The sequence below is a fragment of the Lampetra planeri genome, chromosome 37 (genome assembly GCF_965212315.1).
Source record: "Lampetra planeri chromosome 37, kcLamPlan1.2.h2, whole genome shotgun sequence".
Lineage (NCBI taxonomy): Eukaryota > Metazoa > Chordata > Hyperoartia > Petromyzontiformes > Petromyzontidae > Lampetra > Lampetra planeri.
Window position 1 is genome coordinate 8,711,905 of NC_136143.1, and position 23,180 is coordinate 8,735,084.

At 50.8% G+C, this 23,180-nt stretch overlaps 1 protein-coding gene across 1 annotated transcript in view; it reads left to right on the forward strand.

Moving 5' to 3' along the window:
* The first annotated feature begins 2,675 nt into the window (after positions 1 to 2,675).
* LOC144730832 (small G protein signaling modulator 1-like) overlaps positions 2,676 to 23,180 on the forward strand; it is a 36,002-nt gene continuing 15,497 nt past the window's right edge. The window contains exons 1-8 of the mRNA XM_078611606.1: positions 2,676 to 2,825; positions 5,126 to 5,193; positions 5,344 to 5,492; positions 7,226 to 7,363; positions 8,425 to 8,549; positions 10,552 to 10,619; positions 12,095 to 12,258; positions 14,005 to 14,347. Of these exons, the coding sequence (XP_078467732.1) occupies positions 2,695 to 2,825; positions 5,126 to 5,193; positions 5,344 to 5,492; positions 7,226 to 7,363; positions 8,425 to 8,549; positions 10,552 to 10,619; positions 12,095 to 12,258; positions 14,005 to 14,347 (1,186 nt within the window). The 5' untranslated portion in view covers positions 2,676 to 2,694. The remainder of the gene's footprint in view (positions 2,826 to 5,125; positions 5,194 to 5,343; positions 5,493 to 7,225; positions 7,364 to 8,424; positions 8,550 to 10,551; positions 10,620 to 12,094; positions 12,259 to 14,004; positions 14,348 to 23,180) is intronic.

Below are 23,180 nucleotides of genomic sequence, written 5' to 3' on the forward strand. Positions count from 1 at the left end.
TCGACACCCGCGGCCACGTTGGTACTTTCGCAAGGCCAACCGGCCCAGCAACGAGAAAGACACCAAAGCCCAATTGAACCAAAGCCCTAAAAACTTCCATAAATTAATACAATTTCTGACAACTACCGCGCGAGTCTGAATCACGGCACGTCATCAAACCACGAGGGAAGGTTTAAATCGTTATGGGCTAATGACGACGACGACGAAGCTGGGTTTTTTTTCCCGTGAGTGAGAAGAACGTTTTTTTTCCTTTCCCATTCCCCCAGCGATTCGGTACAGAGCTTCCTGAGCTCGTTGCACGCCTTGCCGCAGGATCTCCACAACTTGGCCGTGGATCCGCTGTACAGGCAAGTGTCCGCTGCGCCTCTCGGCACCGCTCCGCCGAACACTTTTCCGCTCTAGAACTGAGCCGGGCCCCGCCGGGGTCATCACGACACAGTCCGCCACCGCAAGTCGCTATGGTGCATTCAGCATAAAATACACACCGTCTGCTTCACAGCAGAAGTTGGTATTTTTGTCTCCCTTTTAATATCTAATTTGTGTTGCTTCTCATTTTTCCACAAGTGTGTTTTCTCAGCGGACCTACATATTACATTAGACTCGACACATTCGTCAATAGCACTGTGGTCTTACTAGGAAAAAAATATATTATAGGCAACGTTTCGGGAGATGGCCCTTCTTAAGAGCGCATGAACAGATAGGCCAGAGAGACAGAGTGGATATAAGAGTTGAGATTTCATCAGCAGGGAGAAGGGGATCTCCTTCACGGAAGAAGGGGGAGGAGGAGGAGGAGATGCGGAGGGTGGTTCGACTTGAGTCTTTTTCTTTCTTGCGAAGAAGTTCCGTGACCCGATCTCAGCGGGAACAATGTGCAAAAGTAGTATTAACCCAGGGCGTCCTGCTGGATTCGAACCGCAAAACCTCTGCAACAATCAGCGAACGCGTGCCCGCTGGGCCATGGCATCGTCCCCCCCCCCCCACATCTGTTGCCGCTCAGGGCCAGGGGGCTCCCCCCCCCCGTGTCTCCCCCCGTGTCTGCCCCCCCCCCGTGTCTTCCACCCCTCCCCCTGTGTATCCCCCCGTCTCCTCCAGCCAGCGGGCCTTGGAGCAGTTTAACCACCCCCCCGCCCCCCCCCCCCGTGTCTCCCCCCCCCCCCGTGTCTCCCCCGCCCCCCCCGCCCACCGTGTCTCCCCCCCCCGTGTCTCCCCCCGCCCCCCCCCCCGTGTCTCCCCCCGCCCCCCCCCCGTGTCTCCCCCCGCCCCCCCCCCCCCGTGGGACGTTGATCGCTCCCTGGCCGAAACGTCGCTTGACAATCCGTGGGGTTAGCAAAAATGGGTTTCGCTTTTGGGGCCGTCCATAAATGACGTCACGCACCTGGGAGGGGAGGGGGGGGTCAGACATTTGTGACGATGTGTGACGATGGGGGGTGGGTTTAGAATGTGACGTCACATCAAAATGCATAACTTTGAATAAATATAGACACGTCCTACTTAATTAAATAGACTTTTTAATAAATGTTTTCCTCCTACGACATCAGAGTGCAGCGCCACATTAAATACGCACTACAATGACAATAGTTGAAAGCGATTTGAAGCATGTTTTATTTTTTGGGGGGGGGGGGGGGGGGTGGCAGACCTTTGTGACGTCATATTTGAGGGGGGTCTGACTTTTTGTGACGCCGTGTGACGAAAGGGGGGGGGGGGGGTCAAAAATCGTCAAAAATCGCGTGACGTCATTTATGAACGGCCCCTCTTACCCGACGCTTGACTAAAAAACATTGCCTAGAGCCCATCGGTTATCCTTGAGAGACCCCTTGTGAAAGTTGATCAAACTCGCTGTAGGGGACACCCGGCTGACACGCATAGACACCCACGATCGGTGTGGTCCCCGTTCAACCGCTTTGCCCCCTCGTCCTCACAATTGTCCACTGTAATTGTTGTGGCAGTGGCATCTGGTAGTGCCAGCATGGATGGTCCCCCAGGTGACGGATGAATTGGCGGTCACACGTCGGTGAATTTAAGGCCGGTGCATAGCTGCCCGTGTTGTTGGGGAGAAATGCATCCAGTATAGAATCCTGAGCTTTGCAATGCGGTTAAGGTTTCTGTCAAGTTGTGAGCGACTGAAATTAAATATCGCTCTCGCTATTGCGCTCTTGACAACTTCCATTGGGTGGTCTGCGCGCGAGTGCTGTGGGTCACAGCACCTGGCCGAGTAGTTAAGTATCAATGTGCGCATTTGAGTGTAGGCTCACGGAAACCAAATTGAATCCACACGCATGTTGAACTTATTTCACACCGTACGGAGCCAGCTGTGCCAATCGGAGGTGCAGGGGGGAAGGAATTGGTAGCGTACCGGTTAGCGCGCTGTGAAACGAACCCAGCGACCCGAGTTCGACGATTTTCTCAACCGGTCAAAGGCCTCCCCTAGGTCTACTCAGCCTCAAATAAGTACCCGGTGCGGTGTGTAGTAAACATCGCCACGGGGGCGAGACAAAGGCGGCTCGGGCGTTGTGCTGCCCGCCCACCCGCTTCGCGCGCCGTGCCAGCCTTCATGGGTGCTGCTCGCTAACAGCACTTGCCCCAACAGTCTGTGAAGGCTACACGGGGTGTGGTGTGGGGTAATCTTTGTCTTTGTGTGTGTGCGCGTGCCTCTATCTGGGGGGGGGGGGCAGGAGGGCGTCGGGCCGCGAGCCCATGAAGCGGCAGACCAGCGCGCAGAAGAGCGCCAACCTGTCCCCCCAGGCGATCCGCCACCTGTGGGTGCGCACGGCGCTCTTCGAGAAGGTGCTCGACAAGGTGGTGCTGTACCTCGTCGAGAACGCCAGGTACCCCGCCACCACCGCCACCGGCACCGCCACCACCGGCACCGGCACCGCCGCCACCACCACCACCGCCACCGGCACCACCGCCACCACCACCACCGCCACCACCACCACCGCCACCGCCACCGGCACCGCCGCCACCACCACCACCGCCACCGCCACCACCACCACCGCCGCCACCACCACCGGCACCGCCGCCACCACCACCACCGCCGCCACCACCACCGCCAGCCCTGCGCCACCACCACCTGCACCACCACCGGCACCGCCACCACCACCGGCACCGCCGCCACCACCGCCGTCACCACCACCACCGCCACCACCGCCGTCACCACCGTCACCACCACCACCGGCACCACCGCCACCGTTCGCTGTGCTGAGAAGCGCCGCCCGATCTCAAAATTTGAAAAAAACCACAACGGAATCCCGCGGCTGTCGAGAAATCGTGCGGTGCCCAAGAGTACTAAACGCGTCGTCCTCGCCGACCGCAGGAAGCTTCGAGGGGCTTGGGGGGGTGGGGTGGGGGGGTCTGGCAATGGCTGCAATGCTTTCATCCGAAATATGGAAAAAAAACAATGAAAGATAAAACAATGGTTCTCGCTTTAATTTTAGTTTTGCTGCTTAACGCTCTACCAAAGGAAAACAACCGCAATCTTAGATTTTGGGATGGTTTCTGAATGACACCAGGCTCAAACATGTTCATGGGGCACTTAAAATCGAGATTTGGGCGCCTTCAAATGAAAAATCTCGGATTTTTCAGTTTTTCTCCTGTTGTTTGTGGCCTAAAAGCTACCGATGTAGCACAATTCGGATTTCTATCTTGTCGGGAAGTACCCTCGAGGTTGTTGACCCATACAGATTAAGGTCTTCATTTATAGATAAACCATGCCGGACGAAAGGGGATTATAACGAGGCCAAATAGAATCGATGCATCATTGGAATGACGAGCCCCGACTCATAACGTTGGTCGGAATTGGAGCACGCGTTGGATCGATTTAGAATCACAATTTTTTATTCATACCGGAGGAATCCGCTGCTCTACAAAGCTCTCATAATTTTAGATTTGAAGTTTTCGTGACTGCAAGGGTCCATACTCTTTGTTTTTTTCGGTAAAGTCACGTAGGTAAAAAATAAAATAAAAATAAATTAAATCACGACGTTTCGGAGGCAACACAAGCTTCCGTCTTCAGGTGGCACCGTCACAGTAAAATTACTGTTACATTACTGTTACAGTAATTTTACCTACCTGACTTTATCGAAAAAAATCAAAGAGTAAAGCTCTCATAAATTCTCGAGTAACGCGACTGTGTTGATATTCCATGCACCGACATACAGTTTTTGTCTATACATTGGCTGCTACTGCTGATGATGATGCTGCTGCTGCTGATGATGATGGCAACGCAGCCTTTTGATTAACCCGAGCTGCTGACACCAACATTCCACCCTTTTAATTGTTTTTCGGAAAATGTATTGAATTTTACAAATGAAGTAATTATGAAAAAGTAATCAGCGGGGTGCATGTTAAATAATGGTAATCTTATAACAGACTTAACGTGGAGTAATAATGCAACATTACCCATATATCCGTCTTCAGTAATTTTAATTAAGAGTCACATGCTTAGAGATGCTCTTGTATTAGAGTTCCTAAAATAATGAAATACGGTAGTTATCCTGAAATCCTTAAACAGTGCGTCTAATCACCAGCTCCGCTCGGAGAGGCACGTGCTAATGAATCAATTAAGATCTCATTTTATGCTCACAACACACGAGTTGAATTGTCTAAGAATCAATTATTCATGATTGATGCAAATGATAACCGTGCGCGAATGTTACATTTGTGCCCATGTCATGAATGTGTGTGGACCCCGAATATTATAGAACCTGTGATGGAATTCACAGGCGCAGGGCGTTGAATGGTGGTGTCTTTATTTATTTCTGTGTTGAACTTCTTTCGCACCGTAAGTAGCCGACCGTGCTAATCAGAGGTGCGGGGGAAGGGCACGCAAAAATCAGTTCTAAAGAAGTGAGTTTTCAATCTAGATTTAAAAGTGCGTAGCTCCAGTGTCTTCCTAATATCGGAAGGAAGAGCGTTCCAGACGGCCGCAGAGGCGCATCTGAGAGCCCGCGATGCGGTGGCCGTCTTTGTTCGATGGCCAGCCGAAAGCCGCTGCGAGGATGACCGGGAGTTCACGTGGTGGTTTATGCCACAAGTGAGCGTCGACTTTGCCTGCAGTGTGCGTTGTTTTGCTCGAAGCGTATCAGCGCTGCTCCCCTGTAACGCCGAGTGCTGTTGTGTTCAACAGCGTCTACTATGAGAAGGACGCCCTGCTCGCAGACCCCGTGGAAGGACAGCTGCTGGCCTCCTTGTTGGGTGAACAGCTCTCTTACGTTCTACGCATCACAGCGCCAGCTCCATCGCCAAACACATACGTGTGCCCGTGCTTGAGACCGCATGCGTGGTGCTTGTGCATGCATGTGCATTATTGTGCGCCTGTCTGTACGTGCGCGCGCGCGCACGCAGTTGGTCCGTGTGCACTGGAGTACACGCGCATGAAGACTGCCGACCACTACTGGACGGACCCCTCCGCCCAGGAGCTCGTGCAGCGACACCGCATCCACAGCCCTCGCGGTGGCCGGGCCGAGTCGCCCTCCAAGCGGCCAACCCTGCACGTGAGACTCGCACAAAGACAACGACACCCCCCCCCCCGTACAGCCTCGACAGGCTGTTAGCGAGTACCCTGTGATGGCCGGCACAGTAGACCGCGAGGGGGTGGGTGGCCAACCCCGCGCCCGGCCGCTTTTGTCTCCCTCGTGGGGATATTTACTCACACCGCGCCAGGTACACATTTGAGGCTGGGTCGACCTAGGGGAGGCCCGGGACCGGTTCAGATAATCGTCACTCGTGTTGGCCGTGAGCGGGAATCGAACTCGTGTCGCCGGGTTCACAGCGCTAACCGCCACACTATCGCTCCCCTTATACACACACACACACAAATACGAACACGTAAAAAAACAAACATCTGGTTAGGCTTTTTTCACCAGTTATGTCCATATCGTCACCGATTGTTGTGCACGCGAGCGGGAATCGAACTCGGTTCGCGACGTTTGTAGCGCGGCACGCTCAACGCTCCGCGACCACTCCCCACGCGCGCACAACGGCAGCGACGGCCACTGAGCCACACAGGTTCAGTCGGCACCGGTCCAGCTCCCGCCAGAGGAAATGGCAGCCTCTCCTCCGCAGTGAGCATTTGATTCAGTCCACACGGCCAAATGTCGGGGTTTCCTGCTGTTTAGAAATGAACCCCGAGGGGAGGGGTACAGTCTCCTGGCTCGACCAGATGGGGTTTGGCTAGAATACTTCATAGATGCCTTGTCCCCCCACCCCCGGGGCCTCCGGCACCAGCTTCATTTGGTGCTTTCGCCATCGTTTTTGGGTGATGCAATTTAAGGTAGAGGGGTTATTAACCCCTCGCATGAAACATTTACCCGCACATGGAGAAATACACGCACATACCTATGCCCAAATCCTCTATCATGTGCCCAATCTCGTCAGATATCAGGAGCTAAGCAGGTCTCAGTCTGGATAGCGTGCACAGCAGGTCTATCATTAACCAGCACAGACGCCATGACAACAATAACAACAACAAACAACAACAATAACAACAATAACAACAACAATAACAACAATAACAACAACAATAACAACAATAACAACAATAACAACAACAATAACAACAATAACAACAATAACAACAACAATAACAACAATAACAACAACAATAACAACAACAATAACAACAATAACAACAACAAACAACAACAAACAACAACAAACAACAACAATAACAACAATAACAACAATAACAACAACAATAACAACAACAATAACAACAATAACAACAACAATAACAACAATAACAACAATAACAACAACAATAACAACAACAATAACAACAATAACAACAACAATAACAACAACAAACAACAACAAACAACAACAATAACAACAACAATAACAACAATAACAACAATAACAACAACAACAACAATAACAACAATAACAACAACAATAACAACAATAACAACAACAATAACAACAATAACAACAACAAACAACAACAACAATAACAACAACACGCGCGAGATGCAGGAAACCCATCGCAGGGCAAATTACTCACTTGGAATTCACGTCGCGATTGGTGGCACCCTAACAGCGAAAGCCTGGCAGGAACCCTCCTGAAAAGAACAAAAACGTGTCGAGCCTCGGTGAGCCGCCCCCCCCACCCCCCCCCGGGCGAAGGAGCGTTGACGATCATTATTCATCCCCGCTACTTGCATACAGCGGGCGCGTGTGCGAAGCTGCGTTGAAGCCGCGTTTTCCCACGTGCTCGGCGCCGCCCCAGATCAAGAAGCGGCAGTCGAGCGCGGGCAGCGTGTCGGAGGACCGTCCGGTGACGGCCGCGCGCGACTACGTGGAGTCGCTGCACCAGAGCGCTCGCAACATCCTCCTCTACGGCAAGAACAACGTCCTCGTGCAGCCGGTAGCGCACGCACGCACCCACGAAGGGGGACCAACACGCTCGGCTCTGCCTGTTTGCTCCCGCGCGCACCCCCCCCCCCCCCGCTTCCCACCCACCACTACGTTCCGCGCGTGTGCACGTGGGGAGCGGTAGTGTAGCGGTTAGCGCGCTGCGCTACAAACCTAGCGATCCGAGTTCGATTCCCGCTCACGGCCAACGCCAGTGACGATTATCTGAACCGGTCCTGGGCCTCCCCTAGGTCGACTCAGCCTGAAATGAGTGCCTAGTGCGGTGTGTAAACATCGCCACTGGGGAGACAAAGGCGGGTCGGGCGTGGTGTTGGCGACCCACCCCACAGTGTGCCGTGCCGGCCTTCATAGGTGCTCGCTAGCAGCACTTGCCCCATAAGTCTGTTGAAGCTATACGGGGGATCTTTGTCTCTATGTGGAGTGTGTGCGTTGGTTGGGTGGGGGGGGAGCAGTGGTGTAGTGCTTAGCGCACTGTGGCATTGCAGGCCATGAATGACATAATTGGCCAGTGAAATTAGAACCTGTCCTGGGCATCGCGTAGGTCAACTGTGTTGACATCAGCGCTCGCGAGACAAATGCAAAAAGGCACCACACCGCACCCTCATGCTGGCCTTAGGCGCGAGCGCTTGCCCCAACAGCCTGCATAGGCTGTGCATGGGATCTTTGTATTCGTGGATCAGTGTTGTAGAGTTTCGATTTAAAGCTTTCGTGACTGCAGGGATTCATCTTCTTGGTTCTTTCAGAAAAGTCACATAGAATGTAAATAACAAAATAATAAAAATAAAACATAAAACAATTCTCACGACGTTTCGGCCACAACGCAAGCAGCCGTCCCCAGGTGGAGAACAGGTCTGTCGAGAAGACAGTGTTGTCGAGATTAGTGCACTCTTACAATCCCAGCTCCGTGCAGGCTCGGAGCTCTGACACGGTACTCGTCCTCCGAGCCACACGGCCACCTGGACTGTTCTCGCAGTGGTTGTGTTTGAGCTTTCGTCGAGTTTGTGACTATTGCTGTTATTGCGGTGGTGGTGGTGGTTGTTGTTGTGCGTGCAGCGTGGGGACGTGGAGCCCGTGCCGGGGTACCTGTCTCTGCACCAGGCCGGCGAGCGTCTCACGCTCAAGTGGACCCCCAATCAGCTGATGAACGGCAGCAGCCCCGACCCCGAACACGAGAAAAAGTAGGGACCACGGGCACATTCACCGTGGCTGTCTGCCCACCCCCCCTCCTCTTCTTCCTCCTCCCCCCCAACTGCTCTCACTGGCAGGCAACGGCAGTGTCTCACTAACACACGTTTCGATTTTGTTTTAACTCATTATTATAATACTCGATTTAAAGCTTTCGTGACTGCAGGGATTCATCTTCTTGGTTCTTTCGGTAAAGTCGCGTGGAAGGGAAATAATAAAATAATAAAAATAAAACATAATAAAATATTAACAATTATTTTATTATGTTTTATTTTTATTTTTAATATTAAAATTTATTTTATTATGTTTTATTTTTATTATTTTATTATTTCCCTTCTACGTGAGTTCACCGAAAGAACCAAGAAGATATTATAATACTGTCATATTAACACGTTTTCTCACATGGAACTCTCACAGAAAGTGATGTAACGTCGTATGGAAATCCCTTCAGTCGCGTTTTTACTTTATCTACACTGGGCAGCGTTCCTTCTCACGCGGCCCGCTTAGAGCGGTCTTCATCGCACAGACATCAAAACTGGACACGCGTACCTTCAAGCTACAAAGGAGATTTAATACGTGTAGGCCTTCGCGACCAATATCATCCACAAGAGGTTGTTTTGGGGGGGGGGGTTAGATCGCGATCTAACCCCAACATAAACCCCCCCAAAAAATATCTATTTTTGAGCTCAAACACGATGTGTCTTTTCGTGTTTTTTGGTGGCCAGCCCCTTTTACGCCTGGGATAAAAACATTAAGGAGCCACTCCGCCTGACAGCACGGGATTAATGTGTGGCTGAAACGCAGCGTTAAACCCAGGGCCCCGGTTTAAACCGCCGGCTGTGCGAGCCAGCTATGCGGTGCAGGATGAGGGGAGTGAGGTGGGGGGGGGGTCGCGTAGATTTTGTGAAACTCCCTCACTCGCCGGGTGAGCTGCAAGCAGAGGTCGCAAACATTCCTTACCCGTACCCGGCCGCACCAGGGTCGCAAATGGGTACCCGTACCCTACCCGTACCCGTACCCTACCCGAAATGAGTGACAAACGGTTACTCACCAGTGACTCACGGCCTACCCGTACCCGGCCGCACCAGGGTCGCAAACGGGTACCCGTACCCGTACCCAGCCGGGTACGGGTAGCCGGGTATCGGGTAGGGTACGGGTATCGGGTACCCGGTTGCGACCTCTGGCTGCAAGGTGGCCAGAAATTTGCAGCGCAGAAAGTGGGTTCACGAGCACATCTGTGAGAGCCTTTGATGCCAGCGGTCCTGTGGCTCGGTGATTCACGCAGCGTTTAGTCCCCTTGAGTCTCCTAGCCACCTTAACTATCATGTTCGGCGCTGTTTAGAAGTTGGTAATTTGGTCGTTACCGCATTAACGATACTTTTTAACACTTGTTATTTTGTGGATTCCTTGTGCTTGCCGGCGCTGTGACTACATAATGTCGTTTATGATTACTTTGCCTATATTTACAATAATTTATTGATAAAATATTTACCCGTACCTGGTAAAGAGTTGCATATTCTTGCAGCGACATCGGAGCGTTGTCGGTGATTACGTGTTCAGTGCTGTGTGGTGCTGGCAGTGGCAGCAGTGGTGGTGGTAGCATTGGTGGTGACGGGAGTGGTGACGTTCATGATCACGGTGTGAGTGTTCATGTGTTGGGCGTGGTGGCATGATGGTTGTAGAAACACTGCTGTCATGGTTCGCTTAGGGACGGTGGTGTTCATAACGGTGGTGGTACAACAGTTTGTGGTTATTGTTGGTGAAGTTTGTGGTGGTGGTGGTGGTAGTGGTGGTAGTGGTGGTTCATTGACGGTGCTGGTGTTGGTTGTATAGCAGATGTATGTATTTTGGTGGTGGTGATGATATGATGATGGTGGTGGTGGTGATCGTGTAATGGTGATATGCTGGTGTGCTCTGTTGCTGTGATTGTGCGCTCACGGCCATCGTGGTCACGTGGTGGTGGTGGTGGTGGTGGTGGCGGTGCGCTCTGCCCAGCGTGCTGTGGGACTACGCCATCACCGTTCACCTGGAGCACATCGTCTACATACACTGCCACCAACAGCGTGAGTCTCACCGGCCGAGGGCTCTGCCAAAGCTGTGGCCGTACAGGTCACGTCAGAGTCAGAATCCCGATGAGCTATCAAGCTCTTTGTCACAGGTGTTCAGTAGGGGCAGGTTAGGACGTGACAAAGACAAAGAATACAAAAGCGCAATTGGAGTGCAAAGTTTCGGAAAGGTAAACAAATTACTTAAAATAATATATTCAAGTAAAACTTTAAATACTTTTGTTTATCTTACCGGGTAAAATCCACTCAGCTATGAGCTTCTCTTTCAGAAGCGACCTGGCCACAAATGACAGCTCAACGTGTGGAAAATGTTTCGCTGCCAATCAATAATATGTAGACGCATGTTTCAAATTTATGTGGAGGGAAAAAAACCGGAGGACCCGGAGGAAAAAAAAATATCCACGCGACCACGTGGTGAGAGAGAGAGCACGCTTGCCACGGTGATGGCACCACCATTAAACCAGATTGAAGCCAAAGTCTACGTGGGTTTGGTGAATCCTGCCGATCTGTGAAATCTGCCAACCCGCAGGACTGCGGGTGGCCAGAAGGTGGAAAGCGCAGCACGTGGGTTCAATAACTCATATGCGTGGACCCTTTTGAGTGTTCCAAATGCACACGTGGGATTTCTCTAACCACTCTGGTTACCTATCACGTGCACGGCACCGCATTGGGTGTTTGTCGTGCGTCCTAATGTAGGACACTCCTCCTGAAAAGGAGTATTGAGGGGTCACCGAGCCTCTTCTGAATAAAACACATTCCTGCGGAGGGAACTGGTAGGAACGTTGGGTTGGCCAGGGTCAACGGTGGCATGTTGTATTCCGCAAATATGCCCAACTGTGAGGGCGGGCACAAGCCGGCGTGAGTAGGTTAAACGTTGAGTTTTATAAGGGCACCACGGGGTGACTAGCCCCTCCCCACCCAGCCCCACCCCTCCCACCCCCCACCCAGCCCCCCTCCCCACCCAGCCCCTCCCCACCCTCCCCTCCCCACCCAGCCCCTCCCCACCCTCCCCTCCCCTCTCCACCCAGCCCCACCCTCCCCACCCAGCCCCACCCTCCCCACCCTCCCCTCCCCACCCAGCCCTTTCCTTCACGACGGACGGACGGACACAATAATCCCCTGTGGGCTGGTGTAACCAGGAGGTTCCTACCGGTATAATGTGAACGTGTGCCAATGTGTGTGTTTAAGAACTGGGGAGCAGCGTCGCAGTGCGTCACACAATCCCATCCAACCGAGGTTCAATTCCAGCATCGAAGTCCGGTGAAATTCGAACCCATCCTGGTCCTAACCTTGGCCGACTCAACCTTAAATGAGTGCCAGGTGTGCCTCGTTAAAATCAGCGTCGGGGAGACAAAAGCAGTTGTGTGCTGTGCTGGCTCCACCACCACCTCCGTGCTAACAGCCTATCCCTCGACGGTGTCTAAGACTTGCGTGGGGGTGACGGGGGTGGTGGGGGCGGTGTGTCGGTGCAGCGGAGAGCGGAGGCACCCTGGTCCTGGTGAGCCAAGACGGCATCCAACGACCTCCCATCCACTTCCCCCGCGGGGGTCACCTCCTCTCCTTCCTGTCGTGCCTCGAGAGCGGCTTGGCCCCACGCGGGCAACTCGACCCGCCCCTGTGCACACACATGAGCACGGTACCCACACACACACACAGCACGGGTACAGCACGGTTACACGCACACAGCACGGGTACACATACAGCACGGGTACACACACAGCACGGGTACACACACACACACAGCACGAGTACACACACACAGCACGGGTACAGCACGGTTACACACACACAGCAGGGGTACACATACAGCACGGGTACACACACACAGCACGGGTACACACACACAGCACGGTTACACACACACACACAGCACGGTTACACACACACACAGCACGGGTACACATACAGCACGGGTACACACACACACACAGCACCCACACACACAGCACGGTTACACACACAGCACGGGTACACACACACAGCACGGGCACACACACACACACAGCACGGTTACACACACACACACACACAGCACGGGTACACACACACACAGCACGGGTACACACACACAGCACGGGTACACACACACAGCACGGGTACACACACACACACACAGCACGGGTACACACACACAGCACGGTTACCCACACAGCCAGCACGCTACCTATACACGCACACACACACAGCACGCTACCTATACACGCACACACACATACAGCACGGGTACACACACACACCCAGCACGCTACCTATACACGCACGCACACACACATACAGCACGGGTACACACACACACACAGCACGGGTACACACACACACACACACAGGACGGGTACACACACACACCCAGCACGCTACCTATACACGCACGCACACACACATACAGCACGGGTACACACACACACACAGCACGGGTACACACACACACACAGCACGGGTACACACACACACCCAGCACGCTACCTATACACGCACGCACACACACATACAGCACGGGTACACACACACACACACAGCACGGGTACACACATACACACAGCACGGGTACACACACACACCCAGCACGCTACCTATACACGCACGCACACACACATACAGCACGGGTACACACACACACACAGCACGGGTACACACACACACACAGCACGGGTACACACACACACCCAGCACGCTACCTATACACGCACGCACACACACATACAGCACGGGTACACACACACACACACAGCACGGGTACACACATACACACAGCACGGGTACACACACACACCCAGCACGCTACCTATACACGCACGCACACACACATACAGCACGGGTACACACACACATACAGCACGGGTACACACACACACACAGCACGGGTACACACACACATACAGCACGGGTACACACACACACACAGCACGGGTACACACACACACCCAGCACGCTACCTATACACGCACGCACACACACATACAGCACGGGTACACACACACACACAGCACGGGTACACACACACACCCAGCACGCTACCTATACACGCACGCACACACACATACAGCACGGGTACACACACACACCCAGCACGCTACCTATACACGCACGCACACAGGCCAGTACATACACACAGCAGAACCCAATGACAAGTTCGTGCAGTCATTGGGTGACCGGAACCATCGGCTCGCCGCACTCGAGAACCCGATTCCATCCCACTCCCCCGGCTCCATCACGGGCGCTTCTGCCTGGACTCGACACCCAGAAGAATGTCTGTCGTAGGTGCCAGCTCGGCCCTTTGATATCCGAGCCCACCCCGAGCCACCTGCGATGACGAGGACGACGAATTGTCCCGCTCGGAGCGTGGCTCCCACCCCCCCCCCACCCCCCGCGTCTCTTGTCCCAGGGCGCCGTGTTCCCGCCGCTACGCAAGCGGCTCGGCAGGTCCCACGCGAGCGAGGAGGATCAATCGCCGTGCCCCCACGACGGTGTTGCCCCCGTGGCCACGGGGGCCGCTTCCCACGACGGGGTCCCCGGCCACGTGGCCGACGGGGCCCTCCCGCCCACGCTCGCCGACGACGGCGGCGGCGGAGGTGGAGGAGGTGGAGGAGGAGGTGGAGGAGGAGGTGGAGGAGGTGGTGGGGAAGATGATGAGGTGGCCGACGACGACGTGGAGGACGAGGCGGCGGCGGCGGCCGGCACCGACTACGTGTTCCGCATCATTTACCCCGGATACCGCAACGACTTCAGTAAGACGCCTCGCAATCCCGGGCACGCGGCCCCCTGGGACGAGCGAGATTTGACCCGATGAGACCGTACGGGTGACGCCACTGGTACGGATTCACCCTCACCTGGCAGACTGGGGGTGTGGGCAAACAATATGGTTTAGTACCACCCCCCCCCCACAACTTGAAATCCCAGAGGACAGGGGGTAGGTATTTTGTGTGTAATTTGTTTACACGTAAATAATACTATTAGTCTATTCAAGTCTTCTTTCTGTATAAGCGATTGACATTAAATATGATGTGCTCCAGACGATAGTACCTAAGATAAACGGCATAGCCGAGGGGGGGTCGACACCACGTATGAGACTCGCATGAATTGAAATAATTTGAACCGATTTCAATTGTCAAGTTAGTTTTTTTTTCATTTCCTTCAAAAAGGCATTATCTGTTCCGAATCGGCAACGCAAACCCAAAACGTTAACGTATTTTATTTTGTTAAATGTTTCATTGCCTTACAAAAGGTAATATCTGTTCCGAGTAGGCGATACAAACCCACATCGTCAATGTATCTGTCCTCTCGCCCAGCTACAGCGGATCCCACTCACAAACCCATGCAGACTTCAGAATCAGACTATTCAGACTGCTGGAGGAATCCGATGAGCTATAAAGCTCTTTTTCACAGATGTCCAGTTGGGGCACGGGATCAGAAATTTACAAAAAAACAAGCACTACAAAAAACACGACAGGGGTTACAGCGCTGCGACACGCGTGATGTCACCCAGGCCGTACCTCCGAGGCCCTCCCCACTTAGTTTTTTGCCCCCCCCCCCCGCACCTCCGATTAACACGGTTGGCTACGTACGGTGCGAAAGAAGTTCAACATACGCACGCACGTGCGAAATGGTGGCGCCGCCCATCGGCCATCAGGGGTGAGGTTTTGGAAATTTGAAATCGAAGTGCAATGTTCAATTCTTGATTGAAATGTTAAAAGTGTCTCGCCGCTTCCAACGAGCGTGGGACAGTGGTAACCTCCGTGGGTTTCCCCTTGAGCGCGAGTGGAGGGAATGCCCACAGTGTTATAGCAGGTGCATGTCCATCCCGAGAAAAACCACACAAATGTGTTTGCTTGTTTGTGATGATTGACCTCTAAAGGGATGGTGATGATGGGCTGAATTGACTATCGACCAGGAATTGAACTCGCAACCTTACAGCCGTGTGGTGCGTGCTCTGACCCAGCACGATGCGGTTCTGACAGAGGCACAGGTTGTAGCAGCGTTGTTGTTGTGCCATGGTGAGCCAGATGCGGCTTAATTGAAGTGCCTGAACCAATATTACCGTGCAGCTCTCCGATGTGTTTTTTGGGGTTACACCGCACGTTGTTTGGCACGAGGCGCCCGACGTTCCGCCCCGCGTGCTGGGAGCTTCTCGAAGAACCGAAAAGCTCCGTTCGACTGGGGAATCCCGTTCCTGCAGAAGCTCCCCGGCGCGCCGAGCGAAACATCGGACATCACGCAGAGCAGCGTGCCGTGAAACTCGAGGAAAGCGGCAGAGTAGCCGCAGCCACGGAACGACCGAGCGCTAAAAAAACCTGCACAGACATGATCTTAACGCGACGCAGGCTGCCCGATCGTCGTTATTACTCTTTCTTGTTCGCTTGAAGTGTTTGCGGTCCTCCGAAATGTCGTCCGGATACATTTTGCTTCACACAGCACAGACCACGACAAGCGCCACAAACACCTCCATTCACGCTCGGCCGTGGGCGAATGGGGCTCACGAGATTGATGGACCCTTCACGGATGTTAAGGGCAGTGTAAAGTGAATGTAATCTGCTTTAGTGCAGAATCACCTGAAGGGCCAATCAACATTTTGCCTCAGATATAAAGTCATGAATGTTTTTTTTCCCCACTAGGACCCTGTTTTTATTAGTATGCAGGACACACCATGGCAAAGATAAAGGGACCATTTTTTTTGCCATTATCAAAGTATGAAAAATAAGAATAGGTTTTACCCTTTGATCCTGGACAAAGAAAGCTCCCATTATATAGCTGCTCCCACGAGCTATAAATGCTCCGATACGTGCATTGACTTTGTGCTGTTCGCGTTTTGGCCTTCTCTGGTCTGACACTGGTTGTGAGACTAGGCCCTAAAGAAGCCTGTCTCTGGTGTAGGCCAATCAGTTTCAACAACAATGCCCATCTATTATAATTATCAGAGCATGTTTGTTTGCATGTTCACCACAAGTACGTGTCGTTAATGCAGACTTGATTCCTAGCAAAATGTTTCTGTTTGGTGTTTGAACATCTCAACACCCGGTTTATTGCCAGAAAGGGGAAAACCTTTTCTTATTTTTCATACAAAAGATGAAAGGATCCAGCTTGCTGTACAATCTGCTTTCATATTGATTTGTGATTCGAGAAAAAAAATCGTGCCCATTAGTTTTTACCATCTTTTGATTACAAATGTATCGTTTAGTGAAAGAGTAATTTTTTTTTTACAAATCTGCGCACTCATAACACACGTGACAATTGTCAACATACAGCAGCTGCAGCAGCAGCAATAGCAACAACATTTGGTCCCGTGCACATTTGGAGCAACCGCTGTTAGCGAGTCACCTCTTGAGGTCAGCTTTGCTCGCAAGGCGGGTCGTGTGGCCAGCACCTTGCTTAGTCGGCTCTGTCCTCTTAGTGCTGATGTTGACCACTTATTTGAGGCCGAGCCGACCTAAGAGAGACCCGGGCCAAGGTCAAATGTCATATGTCACCGACAGTGGCGGAGCGTTGATGGCATGGGCCCTGACGCGGGGGATGGACTTGTGCCCCAGGACCTGGGCCTCTCTTGTCCATGGTTCCTCGTCCATATTTGCATCGCCTGGACACTCAACAGCTACGCGACTGGTCACCAATTGATGGCCATTGATCAAACTTGTGTTGATGGAATCATTGCAGAGTGCACTAACCCCAAACGAGACCACTCCACACACACACACACGTGTGTGCACGCTTACACACAAACACGCGCACAGCCACGTACACTCACACATTTACGTGTTCTTTAAGGAAAACGCACAGGCCGCGGTGTCGAGCTGGAAGGCTGGTATCCCACCGGGCAGCCTTCCCGCAACCCGCCACGATCTTATTTGCAGTTTTTAATTCGTCTCTATTTTTTGTGTTTCAGCAAGCGAGGGGAAGTTGAACTTTAATCAGAGCGTGCCACCGCACAGATTCAAAAGCAGTGCTGGCTACGAGCACATCATCCACCTTACGCGGCGAATCCCACCAGCGCAAGATGCATCACTGTGCGGTTCAATGCGTCATGCGTGCTGTGGGTAGCGCGGAAAAAAATAACGATATTCAATCACTTCTCCTGCATTCGCCAACCGACGTTGACCAGTGTGGTGAGATGCAGTCAAATAACCCTCGTTGCCTAGATGGTGCGGGGAGGCCCTCATCCAGCAGTGGAGTGACACATGGCCTCTACATGTGCACACGCTGTGGCAAGTATGAAAGTCGTAATGCTGTTTTTTTATGTTTTAATGAACTTTAGAGCCCTTTATTAAGCCACTGCTGAATAAAGGCTTTCCCAAGTCACGTCAGTCACGACCAAACTTCACCAGGCTGATCAATGTGGTTTGAAAGAAATGTTATCAAATTATCTGACTAAACTGAACTGCATGGACAAGTAAAAATCCCATGAACTTAATTTTCAGTGCATCCAAAGCAAACGAGTAGAGTGTGTCCTTAAAAATATATATTGGGTGAAGGAATAGCACAACAACAACATTTTATATGCCGTGTTCCCCTTTTACATTTCCACGATAACGATTTCAATTGGGTTCGGAGATGTGTTCTGTTGTAGTAAAAAACAACGGGAGTGCGTCGTTACATCACGCAGCGAATGAGCCACGGGACTAAAACCTCAGATCAAACGTCAATTTCCCCCTGCTCCACATTTTTAACCGAGTTTTGTTTGAAACTGTTATGTTTGATTTAATTCTACATCTGACCAGTGTCTCTCTCCTCTTTCCCTATCTCCATCCCCCCTGACCTCTGACCTTGACCCCTTCCACCTCCCCTCCCCCAAACAAAACACAGTCACCATTAACTACCACCACTTATCCAGCAGTTGCATGGGCTCCCAGGCGGAAAGTAGCGATGAGGATGATGAGGATCAGGATGATGATGTGGATGAGATGGTGTCGGACAGTTGGGGGGCAGCACCAGCCGCTAGGCATGCTGGGAAGAGCGCCCAGGGGCGGCCTGTGCTGGCCAATCGGCTTCTGGCCGCCTTGCTCCCAACTTTGCTCTGGCCGTTCCGACCTGCCCAACACGTGACCCCTAACCCCAGTAACTACCCTTCCTTTTCAACTAAGTCATTTTTTTCGGTGTGCACTGAGCAAGCGTCCTTCTCCTTGGTTCGGTGTTTTGTTTCGTTTTAATTTATGTTCTTTCTCATATCCTCGTGTCAAACGCAAAGTCGCGGAAGCCAAGTCTCTGTTCAGGTTGATGCTATGCCGGTGGCCACAATTGTCTGCATCCAACTTTAAAGTTTCTTTTTCATCTCTCGTGTCAAAAAGGCATTTTCCAACCGAGAATTTCACACCGATATATATATAGTCCCTAAACAATACAAACTTTAATTAACCTTCTGTATGATAATTTAGATAATGGTATTTGAAAGAAGTGCTCAGTCATCATAGTGATGTATCTTGGTAGTTTCCTTGCTTGCCTCTTGCGAATGTGTCCGCATAGAGCAACGTCGAGCTTGTACAGGACAGTTTGGAGCATTTCTCCCTCTCTGGGAACTTCGGTACGTTGCTTTAGCTTGGCTGTTAGAGCCTTTGGCATTTACACTGAATCTTAGAAACCCCAAACGTGCTGTGGCAAAGCTTACGATGCATCAACAGCCCTTAGACACCCTGGTTGTGAAAGTATTTGTTTTCATTGTTTTCTATCTATGTATGTTGAACTGCTTTCGCACCGCACGTAGCCAGGCGTGCGGGAAATTTGTTTTTATTAAACTAATTAGTGGGAGTGGTATTATTATTCATTATTCACACACTCGTGTTAGCAGGCGCATGCCCTATCTCCCTTGTGCCACGTCCAGCTGACACTTAAAATGTTGGAAATTCTCCCCCGATTTGCTATCGCCTAAATAGTGATCGTGTGAAAACTACACGTACGATTGGTTTTAGTATCCGCGAGTCACGATGAAAAGTGAGGAGGCAATTTCTAATCTGATATAAATCGAGGATACAGTTTTACACGAACTCCAACCGGGTGTATCATTATCTTTAAATATTATTCATTGTTTTTAATTTGCCTCGTCACTTAGTCTTTCCCACGTATTTAGAACTATGAAATATATTATCACATAAAATAGTTCAGTGTTCATAAACCGATGAACATTAGATCATTAATTAAGTGCTCTCATAACCCTCAGCTGGCTCGGCGTATGAATCTCGATACATATTCCTGTCCACGTGGCATTCGTTAGTTTGAAATGTCACGTCTTATATCTCTTGCTGGGCTTTGATTTTGCCAGTAACAGAATCAGAAAGGGTTTTATTTGTTTTCATTAAACTAACAACCGAAGTCGATCTTTTACAATATATATATAACCTTCTCGCACCTTTTAGAATAACCTATGAATTGATACTTTAATATTAAAGGTGTGACGGTGTGATTTTTTTTGTTGTGGAATGTCAAGACATTTCTTTAACCCGAGAATTTAAAGTTGGATGGCACGGCATCTCAAAAGGACGGTGTATTAAGCATGCCTCTCTGCGACATGTTCACGATGCAGGCCCTGCACATTAACACAACCCCCAATCATTTTAACTCATATTTAGACAACGTTCTCAACAATAGGACATGAAACTCTGCGCATGCCTTGCCCTGCATGGTGCATCGTATCTGGATCGCTATGCCAGGCACCTGCATAATCCGCGCTGTTCAATACACCAGGCCTTTGATGTTCATTGCACCTTGGAACAGAGCAGTGGTTTATTGCAATGGTCTTTCCGACAGGTTTATTTGAACCCTTCCACCTGTGAAAGCAGTAAATTCCCAACGCTGGGAGGTGTAACCCCGTGTGCGCTTCTACTATTGGAATTGCCAACGGAGATATCTGCCAGAGTGCAGTGTGCGATCTGATCTCGAGTTATTTTGAGCTCAAATTCATGCCGATGTTTACTTGCATTGAATGCCATGATATCCACGAAGGCAGAGCGTGTGACAGAACAGTGGCAGGTTCCCCATCCACACGTGGGAAGAAGAATGTGCATTGTGTTGGGTCAAAGGTTAAATGTGCCGCCCGGATGAATCTGTGGCACCTTCCGTAAAAGCCAGTATTGTAAATGAAAACTCGGTTAAGGCTTCCCAACGAGCGTCCACAACATCCTCACACAAACGGCACATTATTCTCTCGCCAAATTTCGATAAGATATGCATGAAGCCCGAAGCGGGAAACAACCACCCCACTGTTTTGACAGCACCAGCAGCAACATTTGCCCGTGAGATGCGAGCGAGTCGCAGGTGAAAGGGGGTCCGGTTTTTTTTTTGTCGCTGCTGCAAAACTCTTTGACAAAACTCGCGGCTGCATGTTTTCCTCTGCTGCAGCTGTTGCAGGCAGCCAGTTTTGCCGCGTCGCTCTGCAGTCTGCCAATGCACACCCCTCCCTCCACCCCACGTGTGTTCCCTGTGCTGCTGCTGCTGCTACTGCTGTTGCTTCAGTCGACGGCGTCTGACTGGACCATTCCATTTCGAGTTTGGATGCAGATGAAAACTGCCCCTTCTCCTGAGTCACAAACAGACGTTAGACTTATTTGGTCATCGCCTTCCTTTTACGTTTCTGCATTCAAAAGATATATTTATCAACCTATTGCCAAAAGCTAGGTTGTTTTGTTGCCAACAGGATATTATTAATTTGTATTATTCACATACTAAATCAAGGGGCATATTGCGATATACAGATAGGGGAATATGTTCCTACCAAGGCAGTTACGTGTAGGCCCTTGCAGATTCTCTCGTTCAAAAAAAAACGTATGCCACGTAGAAATGTGTTAATCTTAAAATGTTGACGCTCCGCAATTCCCGGAGTCGAGGCGCCTATGTTATTACACGACCACTCTGTCACACCTTCGTGTGACCCCATTCTCCCTCTGCCGGTGCTACCATTAATCCGAGGAAGCGCCGTGGTGCACGCTGTCCACCACACAAAGATGTAGTAGCTCAGTGTGACTGGCTGTAATTAAAGGTGGAATCGATGAGCCGTTACAGCCCCAGCAATTGGTCAATTCGCATTCTCTCCGTTGGTGCGTAAACGTGGGAGAGACGAACGACAATGCCCTGCGACGTCCGTTGATTTGTAAGGCGAATGCGCTGCAGATATGAATATCTGAGGGGTAGTTGGCTAAACGCATGAAGAGATCAACTATTTAAATATATATAGAGAGAAAAAAATACAGGAACGTTTAAATTTTTTGATACAGTTAGATATTGTATACAGAAGAGCAGAGTCTCAGTAGCTGACGAATGTGACGAAGATAAAAAAAAAATTTGGACAGATTTTAATTTTGCATTGCGTCTTCAAACAATGCACCACTCCAAAATTCAGCTGACCAACTCGTGGCTTTACCAACAGCGTTGTGCGATTCGTTTTCATTGTTAGTACTTTCGGTTTTGTCTTTAAGCTAAAACAACAGCAAAAAAATTGCCCCACCCATTGCATGAATTTTTTAAAGAAACAAAAAAATGTGCAACAGAGCGGATCGTTCCAGGACGGACACGTGTGCACGTGTTGTATATTTGACTCAGAACGAGCGGTCGACATCGAATCCGCCATCCCTTCCCCCGGTTTTTTTTTTTTTGCGAGGTGCTCACGCTGAGGTTGTGCAGCTAAACTTGGCACGCGTTTGTCCCTCCTCGCCCCCAACTGCGCGGTCGGTTTGCGATTTTGAATCGACAAGCGACGAGGCACCTTTGTTTTGCGTTGTGCGCAAAACACCGGATGGGTGGCAAGCTCTTCCCGACTCTTCATTCGCTGGCCTTCACTTTTTTGCAAAACGCAAGTAGACATTTAAAACCCTGAGGCTTGATGTAACCACTGTGTATATATATGCATCCTGTTGTGTCTGCAAACTGCCCCGCACGTGTTCATGAAATGTATTCAGTGCATCGCCGCCTTCAGCGATGAAGGTGCCGGAGTTGTGCTTCAGACACAAACGCTCTGGTTTTCTTTGCTCCACATTCCAACTGTTGATAACGGTGAAAATGTCTAGCGATCTTGGCTTGCTTAAGAAAACTGTGAGTCTCTTCATTGGAGGAACTTGATTTGGGGAATGAATTGGCCAGTTTCATGAATGTGTTTTGGCACGTGGGAGAAACCCGGAGCATCTTCTTGGTTCTTTCGGTAAAGTCACGTAGAAGGGAAATAATAAAATAATAAAAATAAAACATAATAAAATAATTCTCACGACGTTTCGGCCACAACGCACTCGAAGAAAACCCACGCACGTACGAAGAGATAATGCTCAGAAGCTCCGCACAGATGGATTTTTATTTAACCCATTGCTCTGCTGCCTTCTCCCAGCCGCCTGGCAGTATCTATTATAACGTATCGTTGCGTGGGAGGATTTTTTATGGTTTTGTTTAAAGCGTGCTTCCAAAACGTCTATTTCTATTTTTTGTTAACTGAGATGACACGATATATGTGGTCTTGTTTTTAGTCGTGGTCACACAAGCAGATGTACAATACATGCTCGCCATCTGGACTCCGCCTGCAGTGATACACAGCAGCAACCAGCAACATGGCAGCTCAGAGCTTTGGCCATTTCTAGGTTTTTAGATTTATATTTTTAA